The following is a 22,877-nucleotide window of genomic DNA, read 5'->3' as shown; positions in this document are numbered from 1 at the left end:
AAGGTTATGAACAAAGAGAAGGTGTCATGGTGATGGTGCACAGATTAAAAACGCAGAATAGAGTATTAATTGAATTCTGATCCATGTGTCACATATATCACATGATCAAATTAGTATGTACCATCTATTTTTATCCAGCTAAAGAATTTCCAGCGAAAAAAGCTTCATTTTTTACGACAAATGGACAGTACTAACCAAAGGTGATAATACTTTTACTCAATTGATGAATTCATTCCATTACTACAGCTAAGACGACTGATTCAGTGGACTAAAGTGATTGAGCCAGGAATAGAAATATGTTCCAATCGAAATCGAGGTCTCAGAAGAGCAGAGAATAGGTAAGCTTAGTGCACAAGGCACCGTGAAAACACAAGGGCACATGGCTGCATTGTCAAGGAGAGTGTTCTTAATCGCTAATCGCAGAAAGTCAAAAATCTGTTATTTCAAGCCCTCAGAGCTGATAACAGCGGATATCGGTGAGCTATCAGCACTACGCTATAGCGCTATAGTGCCGCGATATCTGCTATTTGACAAGGACTAAATTTAAAGGCACTGTAACAGGACAAAGAGGATAAATATCTGAGAATTGCAACAGCTTTCATTTATGAGCCATATGATTTTGCTATTCTAAAGTTGCAAATAAAGGTATTTATGATAACCCAATACATTTCAACTAAAGAAGTAGGGTTACTCAATAAAGCATGGCATTCGTGAAAACACTTTACTTGTGACTACGAAGATAGATGGAGAATTATTCCATTAAGATTTTACATTACAGGTAGAGAGAGTGCTTACTGGAAAGCTCTATAACAACACACATTCATCTCATCATGTGGCGAAAAGTGAAGGGTTGGCTGATGCATTGCCCACTTGAACTTCAAGGAGTTCCAGACGACGCTCCAATACATCAAGCTTCTCATTCAATGAAGCCAACTTGCTCTTTGTCGTAGCCTCTGAACAAAGCGAAAAAGGGAATGTGAGAGATGAAATCGAAGAGGCCGGCGAAAGAAGGAAAAGGGGTTTGTATTGTACCGAATTGGACAAGGAAATCGAAGAGGCGACGAACGTTGAGAGAAATGTGAGAGATGAATTCGCGATTCTCCCAATCAGCTTGCACTGCGATTCCAACGTTTACGGCGTTTGTTATCCCTCCGGCACGAGCCATCTTTTCTTCTTGTTCTTCTCTGCAATTTCAGATCCAATGCAAATGCAGGCTTTTGTTTTCTTCCACTACCAACTTCCAACACTGATTTTCTGTCCTAATTTTTGTACCTAACTAATTAACAAAATGGAAATTTTAGGTCTTATAAGTGATAAAGCAATGAATATATTTTCCAGCATCAAAGAAAAGGATATATATACAAACGAGTTTTTTTTTTAAAAAAAACTTAGGACAGAGGAGATAAGATATAATAAACCGACAAGGTCCAACACAATTAGTATATAAATGAACTTCTTAAGTATTTAAAAGTGTTCAATTAATGATTAGTGTGTATAGAGAATGAATTGTTGCGACGAGTTATAATCTGAGTTGAATAATGGTACTACCTAATTCACTTACCCCACCACCAAAAAGCAAAGTAAACAGATCACTTGATTTATGTGGGGCTGACTTAAGTTGCAACATCAACAATTCTTGATTACCAGATAAGGAAAAGGGAACAATTTAATCTAACCAAATCTTATTGTCTATAACCTTAAGGAAACTTCTATTTAAAGAGGAATCAACTATCTAAGTTGAAACAAACACTTTGAATTGAAGGTATGGATTATTTTATGGTTGCACTCTACTTTCAATCGTTTATAGTGAGGTTTCGTTCAACTGAATAAAAAACTGCAACATTACTCCAATGATCCAATTAAAGAAGACATTTATGTTCAACCTTATATTTGAACAGAGTAATGATTCATTCACACTTCACTTTTTCTTTCATCTCATTTTCACACATTTTTCTTCATATTTCTCTCTACATTTTCTGTCACATCACATATCACTTATTTATTTCTTTCTCTCTTCTCATTCCTCCAAGGTGGAGGTGGAAAAGAGAGAGGAATAAAACCTAATCCATTTGAGCCTCTTGCGCTTTTGCAATCACTTGTTTCAACCCATGCTAGTTGTTTACCTCACTTCTTAACCATGAAACCACTCACTTCTTAACCATGAAGCCAAGAGTTTCATTCTTACCCATGAAAATATAGCACATCTCATGACCAATCATTTACTACTTAATGCGAGCAAAACATGCTCCTTAAAATTCATTATATTTTGTTTCATGATATGCTAGTTTGTTAGTAAATCAAAAGTGACATTCTTAACTTTTGTAACAAAGGTTAGTTTTTGTTTTTAGAGATTTCTTCATGTAAGATCGCCAACCAACACTTAGCCACCCATCCACCCACCAGATCAGCAAGACGTGAAGGCATGAAATCGTTGTTAGACCAGAGCTTTCACAATTAACAAGTAATTATTTAAGGCACGTGGATGATAAGTGTTGGTTTGATCAAGTGAGAAAAGAATTAAAACCACTGAACAAATGTTAACAGCTAAATAATTTCCTTTGAAAATTAAACTCCTTTAAATGTACAGTAAAACTCATTTAAAAATGTAAAATTAAGAACAAAAAGTTATGAAGCACATTTATTTGAATATAATAAACTGGACAACTTTATCCTTAAGCTGCAACTAGGCCATTGTGTCTGAGCAACGCATCAGGTGTTGGTTCTCGACCACGGAATTGCACAAAGACCTGCATAAAGCAGCATTAAATGTTCAGCACAAGTAAGATGTTTGGTGAATTCATATACCTGTTTGAATGCAAACCAAACACTTATTGGAGTTATATAGTGAGTTTTTCTTAGTAGATAAACTACAGTACAAAGTCTGTATCCAAACAGGCTCATATAATATAATAGCTTATCTCGTGCGATATTTTCTGGAACTTCTTTTAAGTGCTAACTTCACAGAAAAAAAATGAAAGTAAAGAGAGGTTGGGAGGAAATCTAATGTAGGATCTCACCTCCAGTGGTTCCTTGCCACCTCCAAGAGCAAGAATGGTCTCCCGGAACTTGTGTCCTGTTTCTTTAACAGCCTATGTAAAGAACATAATGATCAATGAGCACAAACAAATAAGTTTTGAGAAGCATTCTAACCATACAAGGGTCCAGGTCAAGGTCATAATTGGCATCCAGAAACATCACATAACCATGTTTGATACTAATAACAATAAGTTTAAACCATTCAAGAAATAGTTTGAGTTTGCAGGATCATCAGTTCATCACCAATTGAGGAAAATGAAACTGAAGGCTTGGGAGGCACGGTTTCAAAGAATGGACCAAAATAAAAGTGAGACAACAGAGAGAGAGAAATTAAGAAACTGTTTGAAGTTTAAACCCTCAATCATGGATGTCATTTTCTATTGAGGGACTAAATTAAGCAACATGAAAATCAGTCCTTTTGGAACTAAATGGAAGTAATTTTCTATTGAGAGACTAAATTAATATTTTTTTCCTATCATTGAGTTACTGAATTGATGCCATTTCCTATTATTGAAATACTAACTGATGTCACTTATCTTTCAAGGACCAAAGTCTATCCAATCTTTCAGGGACCAGCACAAGATAAGCTAAAAGTCTAAAACGTTTTATTAAATTAAAAAATAATCATGAAAAACAGGGAGTTTTGAAGCAAACAGAAAAGCCTTCGCCAATCCTTATTGACAGTGTAGTACTTCGTTAAATCAAATATACCTTGCTGTTATCCAATCCAACATCTTCAAATGCAGAGAAAGCATCTGCAGACAGTACCTCAGCCCACTGCACAATAGACAAATTCAATATAAGATAGAGAATAATAGTTTATCCCATCTGTTTGAGAGGCAGGAGGAGTTCTATAGAGGAGGGGAGAGGGTAAAAAAGGAATATAAAACAAGTGCATAGGTAAACTAAAATCAGAAAACAAAAAGAAGTGGACTACGAGATATGTCCATAAATATTAAAGCAACGTAGATTATACCTTGTAGCTATAGTATCCAGCTGCATATCCTCCTAATAAATACAAAATCCAGATAAAGAAATGAGTTTCACCAAGATACTGCATGATTACAGAGATATAAGAGGCAAAGCAAACCTGCAAATATATGACTGAAGCTGCAGAGGAACCTGTCCTCTGGCAATGGAGGAATCACTTGAGTTCTCTCAAAAACTCTACGGTCAACATCATAGATAGATTCTGATCCCCCTGGAACATATTTTGAATGAAGTTCTAGATCTACACTGGCAAATTTCAGCTGCAAATTATATCAATGGATACATATTAGGGAGTTGGAATTGGTAAACTATAAGCTAATAGGGTAACCAATACATTCCAACTAACCTGTCGAAGACTTAGAGAGCCCGCACGAAAAGTTCTGGCAGCAACAAGCTTCAAATAGACTTCTTCAGGGAGACTCTCCCCAGTTTCAAAATGCTTTGCAATTCCCATTAAAGTCTCTCTAACACAACAAAAAAATGCCATAAATTCAAAAAAAACATGATACAGATACTCTGGTCAAGAAAGACTGTTAAAAATAAGCAAAATATACTAATGTGCAACACATCAACCTCAAATAAGGGGTTAAAATGGATCAGGTCACTAAGAGACAAACCCAATAATTTGGCTCTCCATAGTGACGAAATGAAAAGAAGTTGAAATATTGAATCAAAACCAGTGAAAAGCATTACTGATGTCTCAGGACAATGTATAGTTAGAAATAGTTTATTTTCCCAAATATATTGCAAAAGTTATTTTGTAGACTTCAATAAAAAAGATGAATACAGTTTGGGTATAACATACAAAGATCATTCTTCATTCTGGTTATGAAAGTAACATCCATGCAAAACAAGAGCATAAACTTCATAGGGACATGCATTATTACTTACCTATGGTAACACCAGTTTTCCATGAATTGAGAAGGTAATTCAACAGCATCCCACTCTATTCCCCTAATGCCAGCAACCAGACCCTCATCTTGCTTTGTAAGCATATGTTGAAGTGCATGGCCAAATTCATGGAAGACAGTCTCAACCTGAGAAAAAGGGGAAGACAATCAGATACTTTGTGAAACATAATGAATTTATAATAATTATCAGCAACTTAGTAGCAGCAGCTCATTCTACATATCAAGTATGCCAAGCCTCAATGATCTATTAATTTTATTAGGACAAAATGTAAGAAATCCCTTCAACTACAGTTCAAGTTCAAAATACTGAAAAAGTCCAATGCAGTTCCAAATTCAACAACTTGGCTCCCTCATCTTATCAAATTAGCATATTAGGGCTTGTTTGATTCCCTTCTCAGCTTTTTAATTTAAAAATTATGTCAGAAACAACTTCTAAAACCTGTTTTTCAGAAGAAAAGAAAAAACAGTTTGAACACAAGGGCAGCATTAGGGAGTAGTGAACAAGGGATTGATTTTATACTATAGTCATGTTTAAGTTTAAACCACAGTGGGGGTTTCTGAAATTGATCAACTGGAGAGAGGTACTTTTCATTTTAGCCATTTTATTCTAATCTGCGCTACCTTGGAAGAAACAAGGAAACTTTGAAACTTCATTAGTATGACTTTGTCTGCTATCCAACATGAATTTTCAATATTGAAGTTCATTTAAAACCAAAAGTTTTTCTTCAAATTTAAAACAGGCGGACTGAAAAAACTATTTCAATTGGAAAAATTGTAAGAGACTATTCATGCAGTTAAACAAATATTAAATCTCAAACTATTAATAAAAGCCATTCTGATATATAGTTGATAAACACAGTCTAAAATTTGAAAACACAAGTAAACCAGAAACTACCCGGGGAAATTATTGCTCTCTTAGTGTAGCTGAATTAGCTTTTCTTTATTACACAGATAACGATCAATGCTAAAAATATAAAATAGATAAATTGATCAAGTAAAACTGAGGTTACCTCACGGAATGTCATTAGACTTGGCTTGTTTCCTACCGGAGGTGTTTGATTGCACACCATGTGGGCAACAGGCAACCTTGTTGAGGTACCATCACGTGATAATACACGACTACGAGCAAACACTTCATCCATCCATGCACCTTGCCTTTTTTCAGCAGGACGACTATAAGGATCAAAATAAAAATACGCAATTGGACTACCAGAAGAATCTTTTACACGAAAGAACTTGACATCATTATTCCAAACCTGAAAACAACAATCATATGTCAGTAAGTTTAAAATAGATGCTCCACAGTACAAGAACCATAGATGGACAAAAGCAAATCTAGTTACCGGTGCTAGACCATCAGCTGGCTCGATTTCAATACCAAATAGTGTTTTTGCGAGGTTAAAAAGTTCATCAATAACCTTTGGCAGAGAGAAATATGGACGCAGTTCTTCCTAAGAGACACAGCAGCAGAAAAATAAGTTTTTCAAATTAAATTAAAATGTCAATTACAAAAGCAAGACTAACACCTTATTAAATCCTGAGGCAGTAAAGTAATCAAGGAAGTGAACAAGGGCAGAAAACCATAAACAAATGATAACTGTGAGTGAGAGAGAGAGTAACCTCGTTGATGTCATATTTTGATTCACGTAGCCTCTCACTCCAAAAGCTAATGTCCCAATGCGTCAAAGTATCAGCTTCCAATGCACCCTGACCTTTGGAGAATATTTTAAGGTCTTCCATATCTGCAGGGAAGAAAGATTACACCTAAGTTATTGCCTCATTAAAGAAAACGGACATTCATACACTCACAAACACAAACACAAACCAAACTTAAATAGAAAATCGCATATAGGGGACATCTACTCATACACTCACAAACACAAACCAAACTTAAAAAGAAAATCACATATAGGGTATGGTACACATCTATTTTTAATATTTTGCAATAATCAATGACAATGAAGGTCTAGCTCATATATACATATATATATATATATATGATATTTCCCCATACATAACTACTAGTACAAATTAATTAAAAAAACTACATACAACTTGTAGCAAGATGCAAACATTAAATCAGAAACACATCTTATACTACCTTGTACTGCAGCATCCCAAGAAGCTCTGCGGAGCTTTTCTAGAAGTTCTTGTGCTTTATCAACAGTTGCCATTTTGGATGCCATGCTAACCTGATAGAGTTTACATCAGCAACCTACAAAAGACTAGTATTCTTAATAAGGAACGAATCATACCTCAGCATAGTTCTTGTAGTCGAGAAGATTGGCCTTTTCCAACCTAAGCTTTAAAATTTGCTCAATTATTTCTGTATTATCCAAATCTCCACTAGAAGCACGTGTTATATATGCCCGGTAGATTTCCTCACGCAAAGAACGGTTGCGAGCATGTTGCATAACAGCAATATAACTCGGAGCATCCAATGTGATTACCCACGGCCCATTCTCAGCGGTGGCATTCTCATGCCCCTGCATTTCCCGTCCAAGAAATCAAAACTCAAAAAGATAGCCGATTGTCATAACGTGACTATAATAACATAAAATGTAAACATGATATACCTTGGACACAGCGCTTTGTGCAGCCAACCCAAGAGCAGTTGCAGGTAATCCTTCAATCTCTTTCTTATCTGTAATCAGCTTTTCAAACTTTTTTGTTGCATCCAGAACATTCTCCTCAAATTTTTGTGATAACCTTTCGAGCTCCTATGGATGAAACCATGACAAAGAAAAAGCATATATAAGACTAAAAAAGCACAACCTGAAAGTGAGCATTAAGGTGTAGTATTATATTTGGTCTAGTTTAGAGTTCGGATATTAAGCAAAATCGCTCACTGGCATATACTGTCAATAGAATTTGGATTACTGGCTGTTGCATATGTAGGAGCAACAATTAGACCCAAACTAAATGAGTAGACATAAAAATTACCAACAAGTAGAATATTAAAACAAAAAATTAGTTTGGGTCTTAGATACTGTAGTTTCTAATCCTACTTACACCCTTACAATATGTTCATCAGTTTTATAATTAGGATTTGAAAAAAAAAAATTATAAGTTAATTCATTCCATTTATAATGTTATATAATTTGGGTTCAGATGATCTTTGAATATTTGTTCAATTGAGGTTTGTTTGTAAGACGCACACATTCCACTCTAGTTAGAGAACAAGATAGGCCCAGTTCCCATAAAATAGAGATACAACCAAAGATTAGGTCCATATCACTCTGAATGGTGGGAACCAGGACTCATTAGCATACGCTGCTAACAGCCGCAATTGACGTTTATTTTCAGTAGTTAAAGTAGCACACCTGTTCAATCTTATTAAACTGTTCTCTTTTATCATCTTCAAGAGAAACACCATTAAGAACTGCCTCCTTTATTTGGTCTGCAAGAGCACAAATACAATCGTTACTGGGTAAAGTAGAACACAAGCAATATCTCTCTTACACTCAGAACTAGCCCAGCATCAAGCAGTGGATCCATAAATCAGAAAATTTTAGTCATGTAGCATAGAACAATTTGAGCAACTGAAAATAAAAAATAACATGCCAGTACAGAAATATACAAGAACATCATAGCAATAACATATTCTAGTAACTTACTTTCAACTATTCGTTTGCGAGCATCATTCAGTGTCTGCCACTCAGGAGACTCTCGAATGGCTTTGAATGCATTATAAATAGGTTTGCTTTGACCCAGTCTAAGCTGAAACTTAACTTTTTCTGCCTACAAACAAAGAACAAGCCCTCTTAGCAGATGGCCAAAAACAAAAAGGAGCAACAGAAAAACAACTATACTATTATACAAATATAACACTACTATCAACAGAACAAGCCCAAAAATTCACAAATCCCAAATGCATAGAAAACAACTATACTATTATACAAATATAACACTACCAGTACCATCAACAGAACAAGACCAAAAATTCACATAACAAAAACCCCAAAACAATTTACAAAAAATACCTGAACATCTTCAATGGCAGAACGCAGCTCAGAACTATCCTTAACAGCCTTGAGATGATTGACAATGCCCCAAACAACAGACAACCGATCTACAATCTTCTCCAAGGGTTCCACCAACTTCGGCCATGACGGCTCGATAGTGCGTTCCAGCTCCTCCAAATCACGTTCCTACAAAAACAAAAACACCCCATTAATTGAAAAACCCCAAAACGCAAAACCAACTCAGACCCATTAACCAAAACCCAACGAAGAATCCAAAGGGTGAGAACTCGTTACCAGCTTGGTGAGGAGGGCACGAATGCCGGGTCGCACGTATTTGGGTTCAACGACATCGAAGGGCGGGAAGTCGAAGTCCTGGAGAAGCGGGTTGGCTTCGACGGCGGCGGCGGCGGCCATGGAGGGAGAAGAGTAGGAAGTGAAGGAGGAGGAGGAGGAGGAAGAAGGGGAAGTGGACTTGTGAAGTGCGTCGAGGCAGAAGGAGAAGGAAGAAGACCAGAGGGGACAAGGATGGGATTTAGGGAATTGTTTGAGGAGTGAAATGGAATGAGAAGTGCGTTTAAGGAGAGGGTGAACAGAGCGAGGTATAGAGAGAGTGAGGGTGAGACGTGTTGCCATGAGCATGTTTGATATAAGAAGGGCAATAACCACAACACCACCGTTTCTCATTTTGTATACTTGCTTGTTTCTTGGTCAGGTTCTTCAAAAATCTTTCATGTGGATACATAATAATATCTTTTCAGGTAACTCATTAAAGTATATTTTAATTCTTAAATTGGGATGATTTTGTTGTTCTGATCATCTCATGTATGATATGATACACAAATTTACTGATAAGATAAGCTAAATGTGATTCCTAGAAAATTGTTAGTTTTGATAAGTACATATTAGAACAAATAAATACATACTGATTATCAAGAATTTCAATTTAGCATTCTTGTAGAGTAATGTTTCATCCACACCTCTCTTTTGAGGTGGAGAGGTGGAATGGTGAGAGAGATAGGAAGAAAAGAAAAAGTAAGAGAGAGAAAATATGAGATGTTATAGATGATAAAATGAGAGAGATAAAAATAAAAAGAGGTGGAAATTGAGTGTTTAAAAAATGAGGTGTGTATATATCATTATTCATTATTGTAGGAAGAAATCCTAACATAATCAGATTAATAGATTCTAACAGAATCAGATAACTCTCATAGAGCCTTCTTGTTATGTAAGTTTCAAATATGTTAACACCATGTTTGTTGAATTGTTTTCACTTAATCCTTCCAGATCAGTATAGCTTCTAGCTTCTTTTAAAATCACTTCTCCAAACATGAAAATCTGCTCAGTTTCCAAACACATTAAAACTGGTTTTAGATTCCCACTTAGGCCTTAGTTTTATGTCTCAAAATTTTAGTTCACGTGTTTCAATGTTGGAACAGTGAAGGGAACCATTCCTATGTGTTCTTCTAATTTTTTTACAAAGTTTGGATAAATAACTTCATTAGCGCGTGCTGCATAAGCACTTTTTCATAAGCTAATTTGATAACGCGTTGAAATAGGCTGAAAGTAGGTTGTAGGTATAAACGTTTATTCATAAGCTAATCCGAGGAATTTAATAAACTCAAAAACAGCTTAAGATCGGTTATAAACTATTTACTCTCTGGAACACCTATAAGTTTAATTCAGATAAGTTTTTCCAAAGAGGACTAAGATAATGCTCACGAGGATTTTTTTTTCTTTTTCTGGTTAAGCTTTGGTGATGATGCCACTGATCTGTTTTAGTTTTCCAACTTATCTCTGAAATGGTTTGTTATTCACATTTTCAACCAGTCAGGTCCAAGTAAAGCACTCAGGGCCAAGTAAAGCAATAATGCTATAAGTTGCATTGGGCTGTGACAGTAATCACACATGTATGTATACATTGCAAGAAGATACCAATCGATCAAGTTTTTCTAGGTTCATACATAGAGGCTCTTGGCTAAAACTATTTATATGCTTTCCTTCTCTTCCATGAATGAGGAACACTGATCACGTTGAACTGCTTGTCACTAAGACCATAGTGTTCCCTGCCACATAGCAAACTAAGTACATGAGAGAATATCTACGATTTCGTATAATTTAATGGGAAATTTTGATCTTTTAGAAGTGCCAAATGCAAGATTTCCTATCTTGGAAAAGAGAAACTGACTCGAAATCTCATGTTTGTATATTCTTCAGAAGTTTAAGATCGGATTGCTGGTATCATTTTGTCTTGGAATAGTTTTCTTTTTTTTTATCATATGAACTGAAGTTTAAAGTGGACACTCAAATGATATGATATGATTGATACAAATGCATACCTTAGGGGAATTGTTCTTTTCTCATTCTTTGTACTTCATTGTTGCCTTCTCAAAACCAATGGTTGGAAACTGTTTCGCATACTCCTCAACATCGTGGCGAAGCTTTGCAATCTCTGTTTGAAAGTAAGATGATTCCTGAATTGTGGCCAAGAAGTCCTTCAATTTTGTTCCTGGCTCAAAAGAAAAATCACCCACAACTACATGTTAAGCTTATTCAAGCACCCAGCAACTTATACTAGCTTTGTCCAGATAAAACAAACACAAACTCATGAAGGATTAGGATATTGAAAACTTAGGAACCTTTGCTCTCTGCCTTGGCCTTCAAAGCCAAGTTTACAGCTGCATCAAAAAACTCAGCTACCTTAACAAAATCCTCCTTAACGAATCCCCTAGAAGTAAGAGCAGGAGTTCCTGAAAGCCACAAGAGTTATCAAGATCAAATTCAAGTAATTGAATATGGAATCAAGATCAATATATTAGCAATGAAAAGCATGTACCCATCCGGATGCCACCAGGAACCATAGCAGACACATCTCCCGGAACGGTGTTTTTATTTGCTGCAATGTGAACTGATTCCAACACCTTCTCAACTCTGGAGCCATCAATACCCTGAAAAAAGAGCACCAGTCTCACTTTATATTATGAGGGTTGATATCTTGAATTAATCACAAAAAATAATTTGTAATTTAATGTGAGGTTTGTGACCGTAACACAATTATTAGCACTGAATGTTACAATTGCAAAGCATAATAGACTCGACAATGCTTATTTGGAAAGTCAAAGTAGTTGTTAGTTACCTTGTTCTTCAGATTCACCAAAACTAGATGATTCTCAGTTCCACCGGAAACAAGCTCATAGCCCCTCTCACTCAGAGCCTGCAACATATTTAGTGTTAAAACTTAAAATACATGGAGTTAATCTCTTTTTTCCTGCAAGGAGACTGAACCTTGTGCTGTATTAAGATCCAATATGTGGGAAAAGAGGCAGTTAAGTTATCCTTCCCAATGTACCTGTGCAAATTTTGAGCAATTACTGAGAACCTGCTCTTGATATGCTTTATACTCTGGAGTTGTAGCCTGAACCAACACAAGGAAAAACAAAAGAAACTAATCATTTCATGAATATACATCACATTCCATACTTTCTTTCAAGATCCAATCAGTAACATTCAAAAGCTATGTCTCTCTCCAAATCAACACCTCAAACCGACCCTCTTATTAAGCTAAATGATGAAAAAACTTACTTTATATCCATTTTACTGTCTGCTGAAATTACAATTCAATATAAAAACCTCAATATCAAGAAAAAAAGACACTGGCATAGATCCTTTTCATTAGTCACTCACAATTTAATTTCCAGAAAAATAAATTTCATCATAATCTTCTCTATGCAGTACCTGCTTCAATGCAACAGCTAAACCAGTAATTGTATGGTTGTGAGGACCCCCTTGCAGTCCTGGGAAAACGGCTTGGTTGATTTTGTCCTCATAGTCATACAGCACCTTCAAAGACATAAGAAAATATAGTGTTGCATGTTAGCCATGAGCTTATGTAGGAATAAGCATAAATAGCCAGAATATTAAAAACAATTGTTAAATTGTTAGTCACTATATTGTTAAATGAATTGTTAAGAATGTACCTCCTTTCCTTGTTTGTTGATTTCTTTCACCCCCTTCCTGAAGAAGATCATAGCCCCACGGGGTCCACGAAGTGACTTGTGGGTTGTGGTAGTCACAACATCTGCATAATCAAAAGGTGAAGGGATAACACCAGCAGCAACCAATCCACTAATGTGTGCCATATCTGCCAACAACACAGCTTTTTGTTTATCACACACCTGTAACATGTTCAATTAGTTCAGCCCTCTGAGTGTTCCAGATACCCATTCAAATTAAAAACCAAAAATTCTAAGAAACACATCCACTTTCTATCATTCTATGCTAACTTCAAATTACCTTGCGTATGCGGTCATAATCATATAGACGGGCATAAGCACTAGCTCCCGCAACAATTAATTTTGGCCTGAAGAGTTTAGCCGATGCCTCCAACTGCATTTCAAAATTGTTCACGTCATAAAAACATCAAGCTGACTCAAAAATGGTACATAAATATTATTCTGAACTTAAGGAGCAACTGAGCAAGTATGCTGCAAAATTGAGAATTGACACACTCAGGGCAAACTGAATTTGATTAATTGTTAATCACTCACCAAATTGCAATAGATTAGAAGAGAAACGAGAAGACAAATAAATTGTCTACCACTTTGGATAGTGATGCAACGGAAATGTGGAACAAAACAACTCCCATTGCCTCTCATAGTCAAGTTAAAAGTAAAAGGTTTATTTAGTGGCTACAGAAATATCATCTTTAAGCATTAGTTGGTTTTAAGAACTTAAGACCATCAGTCACTAGTTATAGATATTGTAATGTGGTAAAAAAACTATCTGAGTTCGTTTCATATGTATGCAGCATGTAACCAAACTCTCCACATGTATATCATGTGAATCTTCTAGTTCTAAGAGCTAGTCTTTAATGGACACTTCGAATGAGTATGATCAAGTTAATAGTGCATAAATACAACAACTACCAAGCCTTTTCGCACTAAGTGGACTAAGCCAATTGTGTATAAAAAACTAACCCAAAAGTGAGGATTATTGCAAAAAGGATCATGACCATGATAAAAGGAACTGCAAAGATACCTGGTCATAGTCAATGTATCCTGTGCTTTCATCCAATCTATATGGCATTGTCTCAAAAAATATAGAGACCGCGGATATCTTTTTGGTGTCAGTCTGCATAATGAAATTAGTATTTGTTAATTTATCATCAGGATAGTTAAACAGAAAACAGTTTACATGAAGAAAGAAAGCTTCTTGGAGGGAGGAAAAAGAAGAACAAAGAAATAAAGAGGGCATCTAATGATAATCTAAAAAGATTTATTAATTGTAATACAATAATAGAAATATAAGTACGCAGTAAACAAGTTTAATTTTCATTAACGACTATAAAGTTATTTCTAACTAATCTTGGATGAAATTCCAGAAAAATGTCAACAATGACCAACAAGGCATACATTTATTGTAGATTTGATTATAACAGGAAATGAATGATGGAAGCTGATAATACCTGGTAACCGTGAGAAAGATGCCCTCCATGAGGAAGATCAAGTGCCATGATTCTATCATGAGGTTTTAGCAATGCAGTATAAACATGAAAATTGGAAGGAGAACCAGACAAAGGCTGCACATTCACTGCAAGTTAGGGGTAACAATGACATATGAGAAAACTCACCATCTATCTAATAACTAATATATATATAAAAATCCCCCACACTCAGAGAAGTCCAAGGCAGATCACTTCAAATTTTAGCAAGCTAACAAGCTAATAGCATCTTTGGAAATCCTTATACAATTAATTCTGAAGTCAAAATTAATTTTGGGGAGAATCTCATGTGATTAGTTTTTGAGCGGCAGGATTGATTCTGAGAAGAAATAAGTTGATCCAAACATGCCGTAAGTCATGGGAGACTTCAATGGTTCAAGCTGTTGCTAATTTGATGTTTTGAGAAAAAGTAAAACCACTCAAAACCAGAATAAAATGAAACCCAATCAAGAGATATATATATACTTGCATGCTTAGGACAAAAGACAAAGCACTAGGCTACTAGCTAAGTTAGTAGTTGTACAATCTATCAAAAAATAAAAATGGTTGGTTTTTCTAATGTTCTTACCTCCCCATTTTGCTGGATCCAACCTAAATGCTTCCAAGGCACGCTTCTGGCATAGTGTTTCTGCCATGTCAATAAACCTGAAATTGAAATGTCCATAATCTTAGAATTGGTTCAAATTAGGCACTCAAAATATAAAATCCAAAATGATAACATTGGCTTCCATGAATTATCATTACAATCGCAAACAGAAAGTAAAAGACCAACATACTCATTTCCACCATAGTATCTTGCACCGGGATATCCTTCACTGTATTTGTTTGTCATGACAGAGCCAACAGCTTGCATTACAGAGAGAGAAGTGAAATTCTCTGAGGGTATCAGCTCCAGCCCCTTCAAAAATAGTGGGGAAAAAAAGCTAAGTCCTTTGAAAGCTAAAAATCCTATTGATGGGGAATTGAGTATCATATTTTGCATCATACGACACAAAATCAAACAAAAAGGTGCAGAATAATTTTGAAGTTCAACACAAAGGTTTTAGGGGAAAAGATGCAAAAGTAAATAGTATAGAGTAAGATAAGTTAACACTGAAAAGTGAAAAGTTTACCTTCCATTGTCTAGCTTTCTCATGCTCAATGATATCAGCAATTTCAGGATCAACAACCTCGAGTGGAGCATTCAATTGCTTTGGCCACTGCAAAGACAACAGTCTCAAACGAAAACATCATGAATAACTAACTAGTACATAGGAATCATCAAGTGCAAGAGTCCTTGCCATGAATCATAAAAGTAAAGTGATGAATGATGATGATATCATATACTATCATTTACAATCAGAACATACCGTAACAGTTGTTTTCTCGTAGACAGCTTCATCAGGCAAAGAGGACTACAATGGAAAAATCAAAAGACAATGAGTTCCAGGTAGTTAAACGGTTAAGGAATTTGAGAGAAAATGGTGAATAAGGTTCATCATAGCTATAGATACATGATTAGTGGTAATTGATTTGAAATGGAAAAGGAGAGGACCTTGTAGTAAACAGAGGAAGCGTTGAAGAGAGGACGTAAAGGCTTGTCGATGGAAGATGAAAGCCTGCGAAGCGCCATTGCCATTGCCATGTTAGAGGCAGAGGATAGAGTGGGTGTGTGTTTCTTGAATTATAGTTGGTCGTTTTGTTTTTGTCCTATAAAAACATGCCTTGGTCATCCACTCGTATTATTTGAAAATAATAATAATAATAATAATAGTTAACTAATATTATTATCATTATTTACTATTTGTTATTTATATGTAAATAATAATTTTTTTTTAGAAAAATTGTGGTGTGTTTAAAACCGTCATATGTTCAAATGGTGTGCTTATGAAATATGTATTTCTATGTATAATTATCTCTCTTATTATTTTAGCACTCTTTAACCTCTTAGTCATCTTTAAAAAAAAGAATAAAGTATCTACTGCCGATAACAGTGAGTCAGTGACTAATTATCTTATTGAGAGTGCTCGTACTAAGCAGTAAACGGTTGGCCATGTATTTTATTCTCATGAGCGATGATCGAATCTCTGACCTTATAATTAAGAGATGAGGTGAGCAACCACCACGCCACACCTTGTATTTTGTATTTTTGAATTTAATTGTTAGATAATGTTGAATTTCTTAAAGATTTTATAATTTTTATTCATTAGCAATACCAATCATGGAAGTTCATTTTTGCAAAGAAAATTTGTACCTAATTCTACCAAAAGAATAATACTGATAATAACATAATAATAATGATGATAATATTGGGCATGAAATTTTATATATATGTTGGCAAGGAAAGCAGGCCATGAAAGTCCTATCCGCAACCTCCATTTCCTGGCCACAAAGTGATCCTTTGGCAAATGAGTTGATAAGGTAAGTCTAAGTGCTTGAAACAGATGTTGCCACCAAAGCTTTGTATTGTTTCTCTTAAGGATATTTACCAACATGAATGTTATTTTGTGGGAGGGTATCGATCACTATTATACTTAAACTAACAGCAACGGATCCTACATATTTGATCTCATTCTCATTCGATAGCAATAAACGTTTTTCGCATAACCACATGAGTTAATTTGAAAAACTTATAAAAATCAGCTTAAATTGATTATAAATAAATATAAGCTAATGTGAAAAATTTTATAAAAATAAATTCAAAAATAACATAATCTATTTAGTTATAAGTGTTGGACCATTTGGGACACTTACTTTTATAATGGTTTATGACCGCTATAAAGTGAAAAAATTGAGGAAAAAACAATTTTACTACATTGTGACCGTTCTAAATCACCACAAAAAAGATATCGAAAGTGGTCTACTATTATTTCGCCAGCCACAAATCTTTATTGATTAGATATTAACGAAAACTGAACATACCCTAAATCCTAATAATCCTAATAAATCCTAATAAATCTACTAAAACAATAGAACTGATCTGAGGAGGACAATATTGGGTCGGATCAGATTTTCGAGCCCCATTGATATTTTCGGATTAAAATGGTTAATTATTTCCCACTTTTCTTTAAACTATAGTGGGCCAATACTCTAGTTTAAGATCATTTTTAGGGTTAGATGGGCCAATATTGGAACGGATCAGATTTCAAGCCCAATTAGTCTCTTCTGGCCCGCCAGCTCTTTGTTTGAGCTTATGGCTTGGGCCCTTGTATCCTGAGTTTTTTTTTGGGCTTTGTCCCATCCTTTATGAAATATCAATCATTGACCAAAAAAAAAAACTTTCAATACCCAAGCAACTAAAAGAAAAAAAACTATTGACCAAAAAAAAAAACTTGAACAACCATGGTTTCTTGACCAAAAAATAATAATGGTATAAGATCTAAAATTTATCTATTTTGGATTCTTCTTGTCTTTGCTGCTCTCTGTTTTTTTTATGTCTTTCCGACTTTGCTCCACATCTCTGCCTGCCTCAGTGCCTCTGGCATCAGCTCTGTCACAACATGAGTATAAAGCTGAAAGAAGGATAATAGCAAAGGAATATGAGATTGGCCATGGAAAAAGTTGAAGAAAACTAAAGGTGGAAAATCTTAAGGATAGGATAAAAACCATTTTTTGTTCTTTTCTTGTAAAATATACATAGCAAAAAAATCAAAATATAGATGAACACAGTAAACGAAAAATAAAATAAAAGGCCCAAGATGGGTCCATGCATGTGGGGACGCACCGTTTCTGTCCCCTTCTTATGCTCAGTAGCGGTTTACATGTGCATTAGATTCGTGGCCCAAGATGGGTCTTATATGCTTCTTCACTTTGGTTTGGTCATCACAACACATAATAATGCACATTTTCCACAATTATGAATTCATTGAATTGAGCCTTCTCAATCTAAAAAAATCTAAGCTCACATTTCAAATAACATTGCTTTTTTAAACATAGTTTGACTCCGGTCGCCGTATAGAGCTGAGCATACATCTGAAACTATTGATTGCTTGAAAATGTATTTACACCCACTAACACAACACTCACATTAGCCGTGAAATCAATCACACAATCTTATCAAGAGAAGTGATATATTCTTACTAATTAACCAAATAAATCACTCAATCCACAGGTTACAAAACCATAGCTATATAACCGATGCAAGATAAACTATTGAATATTTGGATGAGAAATGAAAGATGGCACCAAAACCAAGGATAGGGCTGAGTTTTTTATTTTGATTTTTGCTAACGACACTGTCCTCTGTTTTGCTACTTGGTGAATTGGAGAAATACGACAGATTCCCAAGTCCCCACACGCAAATTCAGAGATATGTAGCAGCTATAGGTGTGGCTTGTGGTGGAGCTATGAGCATCATTGTACCAAAATCACATGCCCAATTCTTAAAATTATTTGTTGCTCCTTTTAGCCTTGCAATCGTTTCATCTATTATCTTTACCCTTTTGATGAATATTGTGGCTTGATCATACTATTTTTCCTTGAATGTTTAATTTCATCATGTGCTCTTCTCCACTTGTTCTTCTTAGTTGTGGGTTTGGAAAGAAATTATTGTAAGGAGTAGCTTTGCTCTCACGTTGTCCTTTCTCCTTTCCAATTTCATCCACATCGTCCTTGCCAGCAAGAACTGGCCGATTATCAGTCTCATTTTGTCCAATGTCTAATAATGAAATAGGTTGACTAGTTATAGTTACCCTTAGTATTTATGAATTGTACAACACAATATATGAATATAAGTAAACCCCCAATATAAGAAAGAATTTACAATTTGTATATGATGTGATGCGATCACAATCGAGGAGCTTGATGTAAATCGCAATTAATCAACCCACATACATATGATATACCAATAAAATTGGAAATGGAAAGGTTTTTAAGGATGAAGAATGGTGAGTTTAGCAGGAACTAATTACAATTGTTGATGTCGACATTGTACATATACTTTTGGACTTTTGGTTGTCATGTTGCTTCAAGGTTTTGTTTTTGTTTTAAATTGTGCAAATTTGGGTGAAACCCCCATTTTTTAACTCTCTTTTGCCATTGTTTTTGTAAGAAGTAAAGTATCTAACTCTTATCCAAAAAGAATAATTTGAAAAGTTGATCAATATGTGTTACTTTGTTAATCAATGTGGTTTTGTTATTTTTCCTTAAATATGATCTCTCATTTGAATTAGAACAAAATAGAGTTAAAAAAATAACATAATTATTTGATTTATTGTTAACTATAATGATTGTTGAGCCTTAATTTGAACGCCGCTAAATATGAAGAGTAAAGAAATTCATTTAACAGTGTCAAATTGTCATGAAAGTTACGTAAAAAAATACACATGTCATTTTTATAGTCACGTTTAGCAATTGTTAAAATCTCTTAACCGCACATTTCGATTAAATTATACAAATCACTTGAATTAACGTATCACTGGTAAGTGATTCAATTAATTAATTCTCAGAATTGTCACTACCAACTTATACAAATTCTGCATTTCTCACTTACATCTTTATTTTATCTTTATTTTCTGTCCCACATTGTTACCTCCAATATCAGTCGAACAAGACAGATATCTAAATAATTAATGAACAAAACACATTTAGCAAAAGCTCACAAAAGAAGTAGAAACTTAATTTGAATAAGAATTACCCCTTTACAGCATAGTTTCTAGGTAGAACATATGGTAACAGGTACATAGATCCTCTCATCCTCATTCATCTCATTTCCAAACAAAAACAATTGGCAAGAAGATAAAAAGAAGCAGAGCACACTCAACAGTCACCACAAAAAAAGAAAAACAGGGCATCTCAAACAATTTTCTCCATCAATTCAAAATGGAAGAAGATCTCACAGTGGCGGTGCCGGCGCGACGATCCTCCTCTTACATCTCAGGGTGCATGATGTCCCCGCCCTGCTTCCCGGTCCCCTGCAGCGAGGTCCAGTACTCAAGAATCCACTACTGCCACAGCCCCTGCAGAAAAAGGAGGTGGAGGTGGAGGAGCATCCTCAGAAGGTTGATTAGGGAGAGCAAGACCATGTGTGCAAGCAGGCCTAAACCTTTGTCGTTTCAATATGATCCTGTTAGCTACTCTCAGAATTTCGATGAGGGTACCCATCTTGATCAGGAACCTACTAGGATTTCCCAAGTGTTTCCAAGATGTTAATTAGGTAGGATTCTCATCACTGTTTTACATTTTTTTCTATGTACCATGTTTAAATAGGTTTGAAATGTAAGAAGGATCATAATGGATTAATGACATTTTTTTATCATATGGTAACTACAATTATTTTTTTGCCTCTATGTTATTACTTATTACCAAATGGTACACATCAATCATCAAGCTTGTATGATTGTATGTATTGGCTCATTCATGTATCTCATAGCATCAAAGATCTATCAATTGAAGAGTTGTTCTTATATGTTTTCAAGTAATTAATTAAACCGGGATCTACCAGTTCTGTCATCTGTTCTTATTTTAATACTGTGTGCAGTCTAATTTGATTGTTGCCATTCATTCTGTAATTGTGTTATGTGTAGTGCTGATTTGCTCCATGATCAGTTAGATTCTCACTGCAAAACATGAAGCAGAGGGGTTACCACTTACCTTGTCAGTATGTATCATCATCATCATCATCACTTTCAAGGAATATCAGTGAACTAGAGTATGCCTGGCTCTCATAGTAGGAAATCCCGCGATAGATTTTTCTGGGGTGTGGGGAAAAAGGTTTACTCTGCAGAAGAGCTTTATTTCCTGATGATTATAATGGACAATATCAGGATACAGTGCATATTCCCGGGCTGTACAAATAATTGCTTTCTCACAGTGAAGGTCGACATAGTTTTATGAATCGATCAGTGCATCCTTGACCGAAATCAAGTTGTGAAGAGTATAATGTGTTTGCTTTGCAAAGTTGTAGTCATGAGTTAGCTTATTAGTTTGCTTGTGTGGGGCTGTGGGGTATGTTATGTCCTTAATTAGATAATTTACATGTACAAAAAGAACATTATATTATATGATCAGCATTTTATAGAGAACAAAGTTTCAATCAAATTATTATGAAAAAATGAAAATGAAGTTGAGAGAAGTGAGATATAGAAAGAAAGAAAAAGAGAAAGTAAGTAGTGTGATAAATTGTCATTGAAAAAGAAGAGAAATATAGATAAAAAGTGGAGTATAAATGAAGTGGAAGTGATGATAAATCATAGCTCTTTTATATATCTCTTTTTCCGTTTTAGAACGCATAACTACATTAAGGATCATTTTGTTGGGAAACAACACAGCTGAAGGAAAAATAAAACACAATCATAACACAAGAAAATTACGTGGAAACTCTAAAACCGGAGAAAAACCACGACCATTGTCTACACCGACAACCAGAGAATTATCACTATGTGAAAATTGTTACAACACATAGACTTCTCTCACTCTCACCTCAATGCCCCAGTACAACCACAGTCTCACAAAACAAATATTTAAACTAAATCAGATATAAGCTTAAAGTGCTACTGTGCATCTAAAAAACAAAGAACCTAGGTCCAATATATAGTCTTGGTCTCCCCCTTGCTTCACCACACTAAGCGATGTGAGACTTCTCCAATAGCTAATTTTTAACCTCCTTCTTTATTTTAGAAATTTGAGCAATGTGAGACTTGACAATCAACCCCAACACATTTGGTTTACTATTGGATAAAATTATTTATAGTAAGGTGAAATTTGATAGAATTAAGTTTAAAAAGAAAGAATTTGTGATTGGTAATGAAGTTGAAAAGTAATTTTTTTTGAAAGTAAAGTTGAAAAGTAATTTAAAAAAATATGAATGTTATTATTTGAATAGAATAAAGTAAAATCACTTTTAGAGATAAAATTACTAAAATGAACACTAGATAATAGATAATAGATATATATAAAGGCAAAGTTTCAAAATGGGTAATATTGTATATTTTTTTTTTTACATCGGAAAATTAAAATGACACTATAAAGCTAGGAGATCCCTAGCTAAAACAGGAAGAAGTTGAGGAGGGGGCTCCTCCAACCTAGTGTATGAACACTGACGCTCTGAACCCAAACTCGCTAAACAATCCGCTATATCATTAACCGTTTGAGGAATATGGAGAAGTTGGACATGCCAATCTCGATCCAAAATAAGTTGGAGCTCCCTAAAATCCGAGGCAAGCTCATGGAAGGACAGCCTACCATCCCGCAAAACCTCCACAACTTAACATAAATGTATTTATAACATACATTTTCTAAACACACTTTTTAAAATTTGAAAAATACACTTATTTTAATGGAAACAAGAAAATAGGTGGTACCCAAACGAGCTCTAATTCAACAATTTCACTTCGTGTTATTCATTTCATGAAGAAACAACTATTCCACAAAACAAATGCTGATCGAAACTAATAGGAGAGTAAGAGCCCGTTTAGGTTATATAAATCCCTCTTTCTGATGAATGGACAGCATCGTTACGTGCTGAGGTGACTGGTGAGTGTGCATTTGCAGCTAGGTGCG

The 22,877-nt window shown here is 35.0% G+C and overlaps 3 protein-coding genes across 3 annotated transcripts; all 3 read right to left on the bottom strand.

Annotated features, from left to right (window-relative positions):
• Positions 1–576: 576 nt before the first annotated feature.
• On the bottom strand, positions 577–1,302 carry LOC130740113 (protein BRICK 1). Its single transcript, XM_057592620.1, has 2 exons — positions 1,033–1,302; positions 577–953 (listed from the first exon to the last, which is right to left on the bottom strand). Exons 1-2 carry the CDS (start codon positions 1,163–1,165, stop codon positions 829–831), a joined length of 258 nt encoding a protein of 85 aa, XP_057448603.1. The 5' UTR covers positions 1,166–1,302; the 3' UTR covers positions 577–828.
• A 1,235-nt stretch (positions 1,303–2,537) lies between these two features.
• On the bottom strand, positions 2,538–9,616 carry LOC130740111 (probable cytosolic oligopeptidase A). The gene is made up of 17 exons (XM_057592617.1): positions 9,197–9,616; positions 8,921–9,088; positions 8,555–8,678; positions 8,261–8,337; positions 7,514–7,657; positions 7,193–7,423; positions 7,039–7,129; positions 6,558–6,679; positions 6,281–6,388; positions 5,948–6,193; positions 4,918–5,063; positions 4,373–4,490; positions 4,127–4,286; positions 4,013–4,044; positions 3,748–3,813; positions 3,018–3,089; positions 2,538–2,747 (listed from the first exon to the last, which is right to left on the bottom strand). Exons 1-17 carry the CDS (start codon positions 9,584–9,586, stop codon positions 2,673–2,675), a joined length of 2,370 nt encoding a protein of 789 aa, XP_057448600.1. The 5' UTR covers positions 9,587–9,616; the 3' UTR covers positions 2,538–2,672.
• A 1,143-nt stretch (positions 9,617–10,759) lies between these two features.
• LOC130740112 (serine hydroxymethyltransferase, mitochondrial) lies at positions 10,760–16,091 on the bottom strand. Its single transcript, XM_057592618.1, has 16 exons — positions 15,934–16,091; positions 15,749–15,793; positions 15,512–15,598; positions 15,176–15,297; positions 14,968–15,044; positions 14,364–14,488; positions 13,937–14,029; positions 13,193–13,285; positions 12,877–13,074; positions 12,635–12,739; positions 12,249–12,314; positions 12,036–12,113; positions 11,736–11,847; positions 11,539–11,649; positions 11,239–11,408; positions 10,760–10,965 (listed from the first exon to the last, which is right to left on the bottom strand). Exons 1-15 carry the CDS (start codon positions 16,021–16,023, stop codon positions 11,260–11,262), a joined length of 1,551 nt encoding a protein of 516 aa, XP_057448601.1. The 5' UTR covers positions 16,024–16,091; the 3' UTR covers positions 10,760–10,965; positions 11,239–11,259.
• Positions 16,092–22,877: the final 6,786 nt, after the last annotated feature.

This window comes from Lotus japonicus, chromosome 2 (assembly GCF_012489685.1).
Source record: "Lotus japonicus ecotype B-129 chromosome 2, LjGifu_v1.2".
NCBI classification, from domain to species: domain Eukaryota; kingdom Viridiplantae; phylum Streptophyta; class Magnoliopsida; order Fabales; family Fabaceae; genus Lotus; species Lotus japonicus.
Note: the sequence above shows the minus strand (reverse complement) of the source record. Positions and strands in the feature narration are given on the sequence as shown.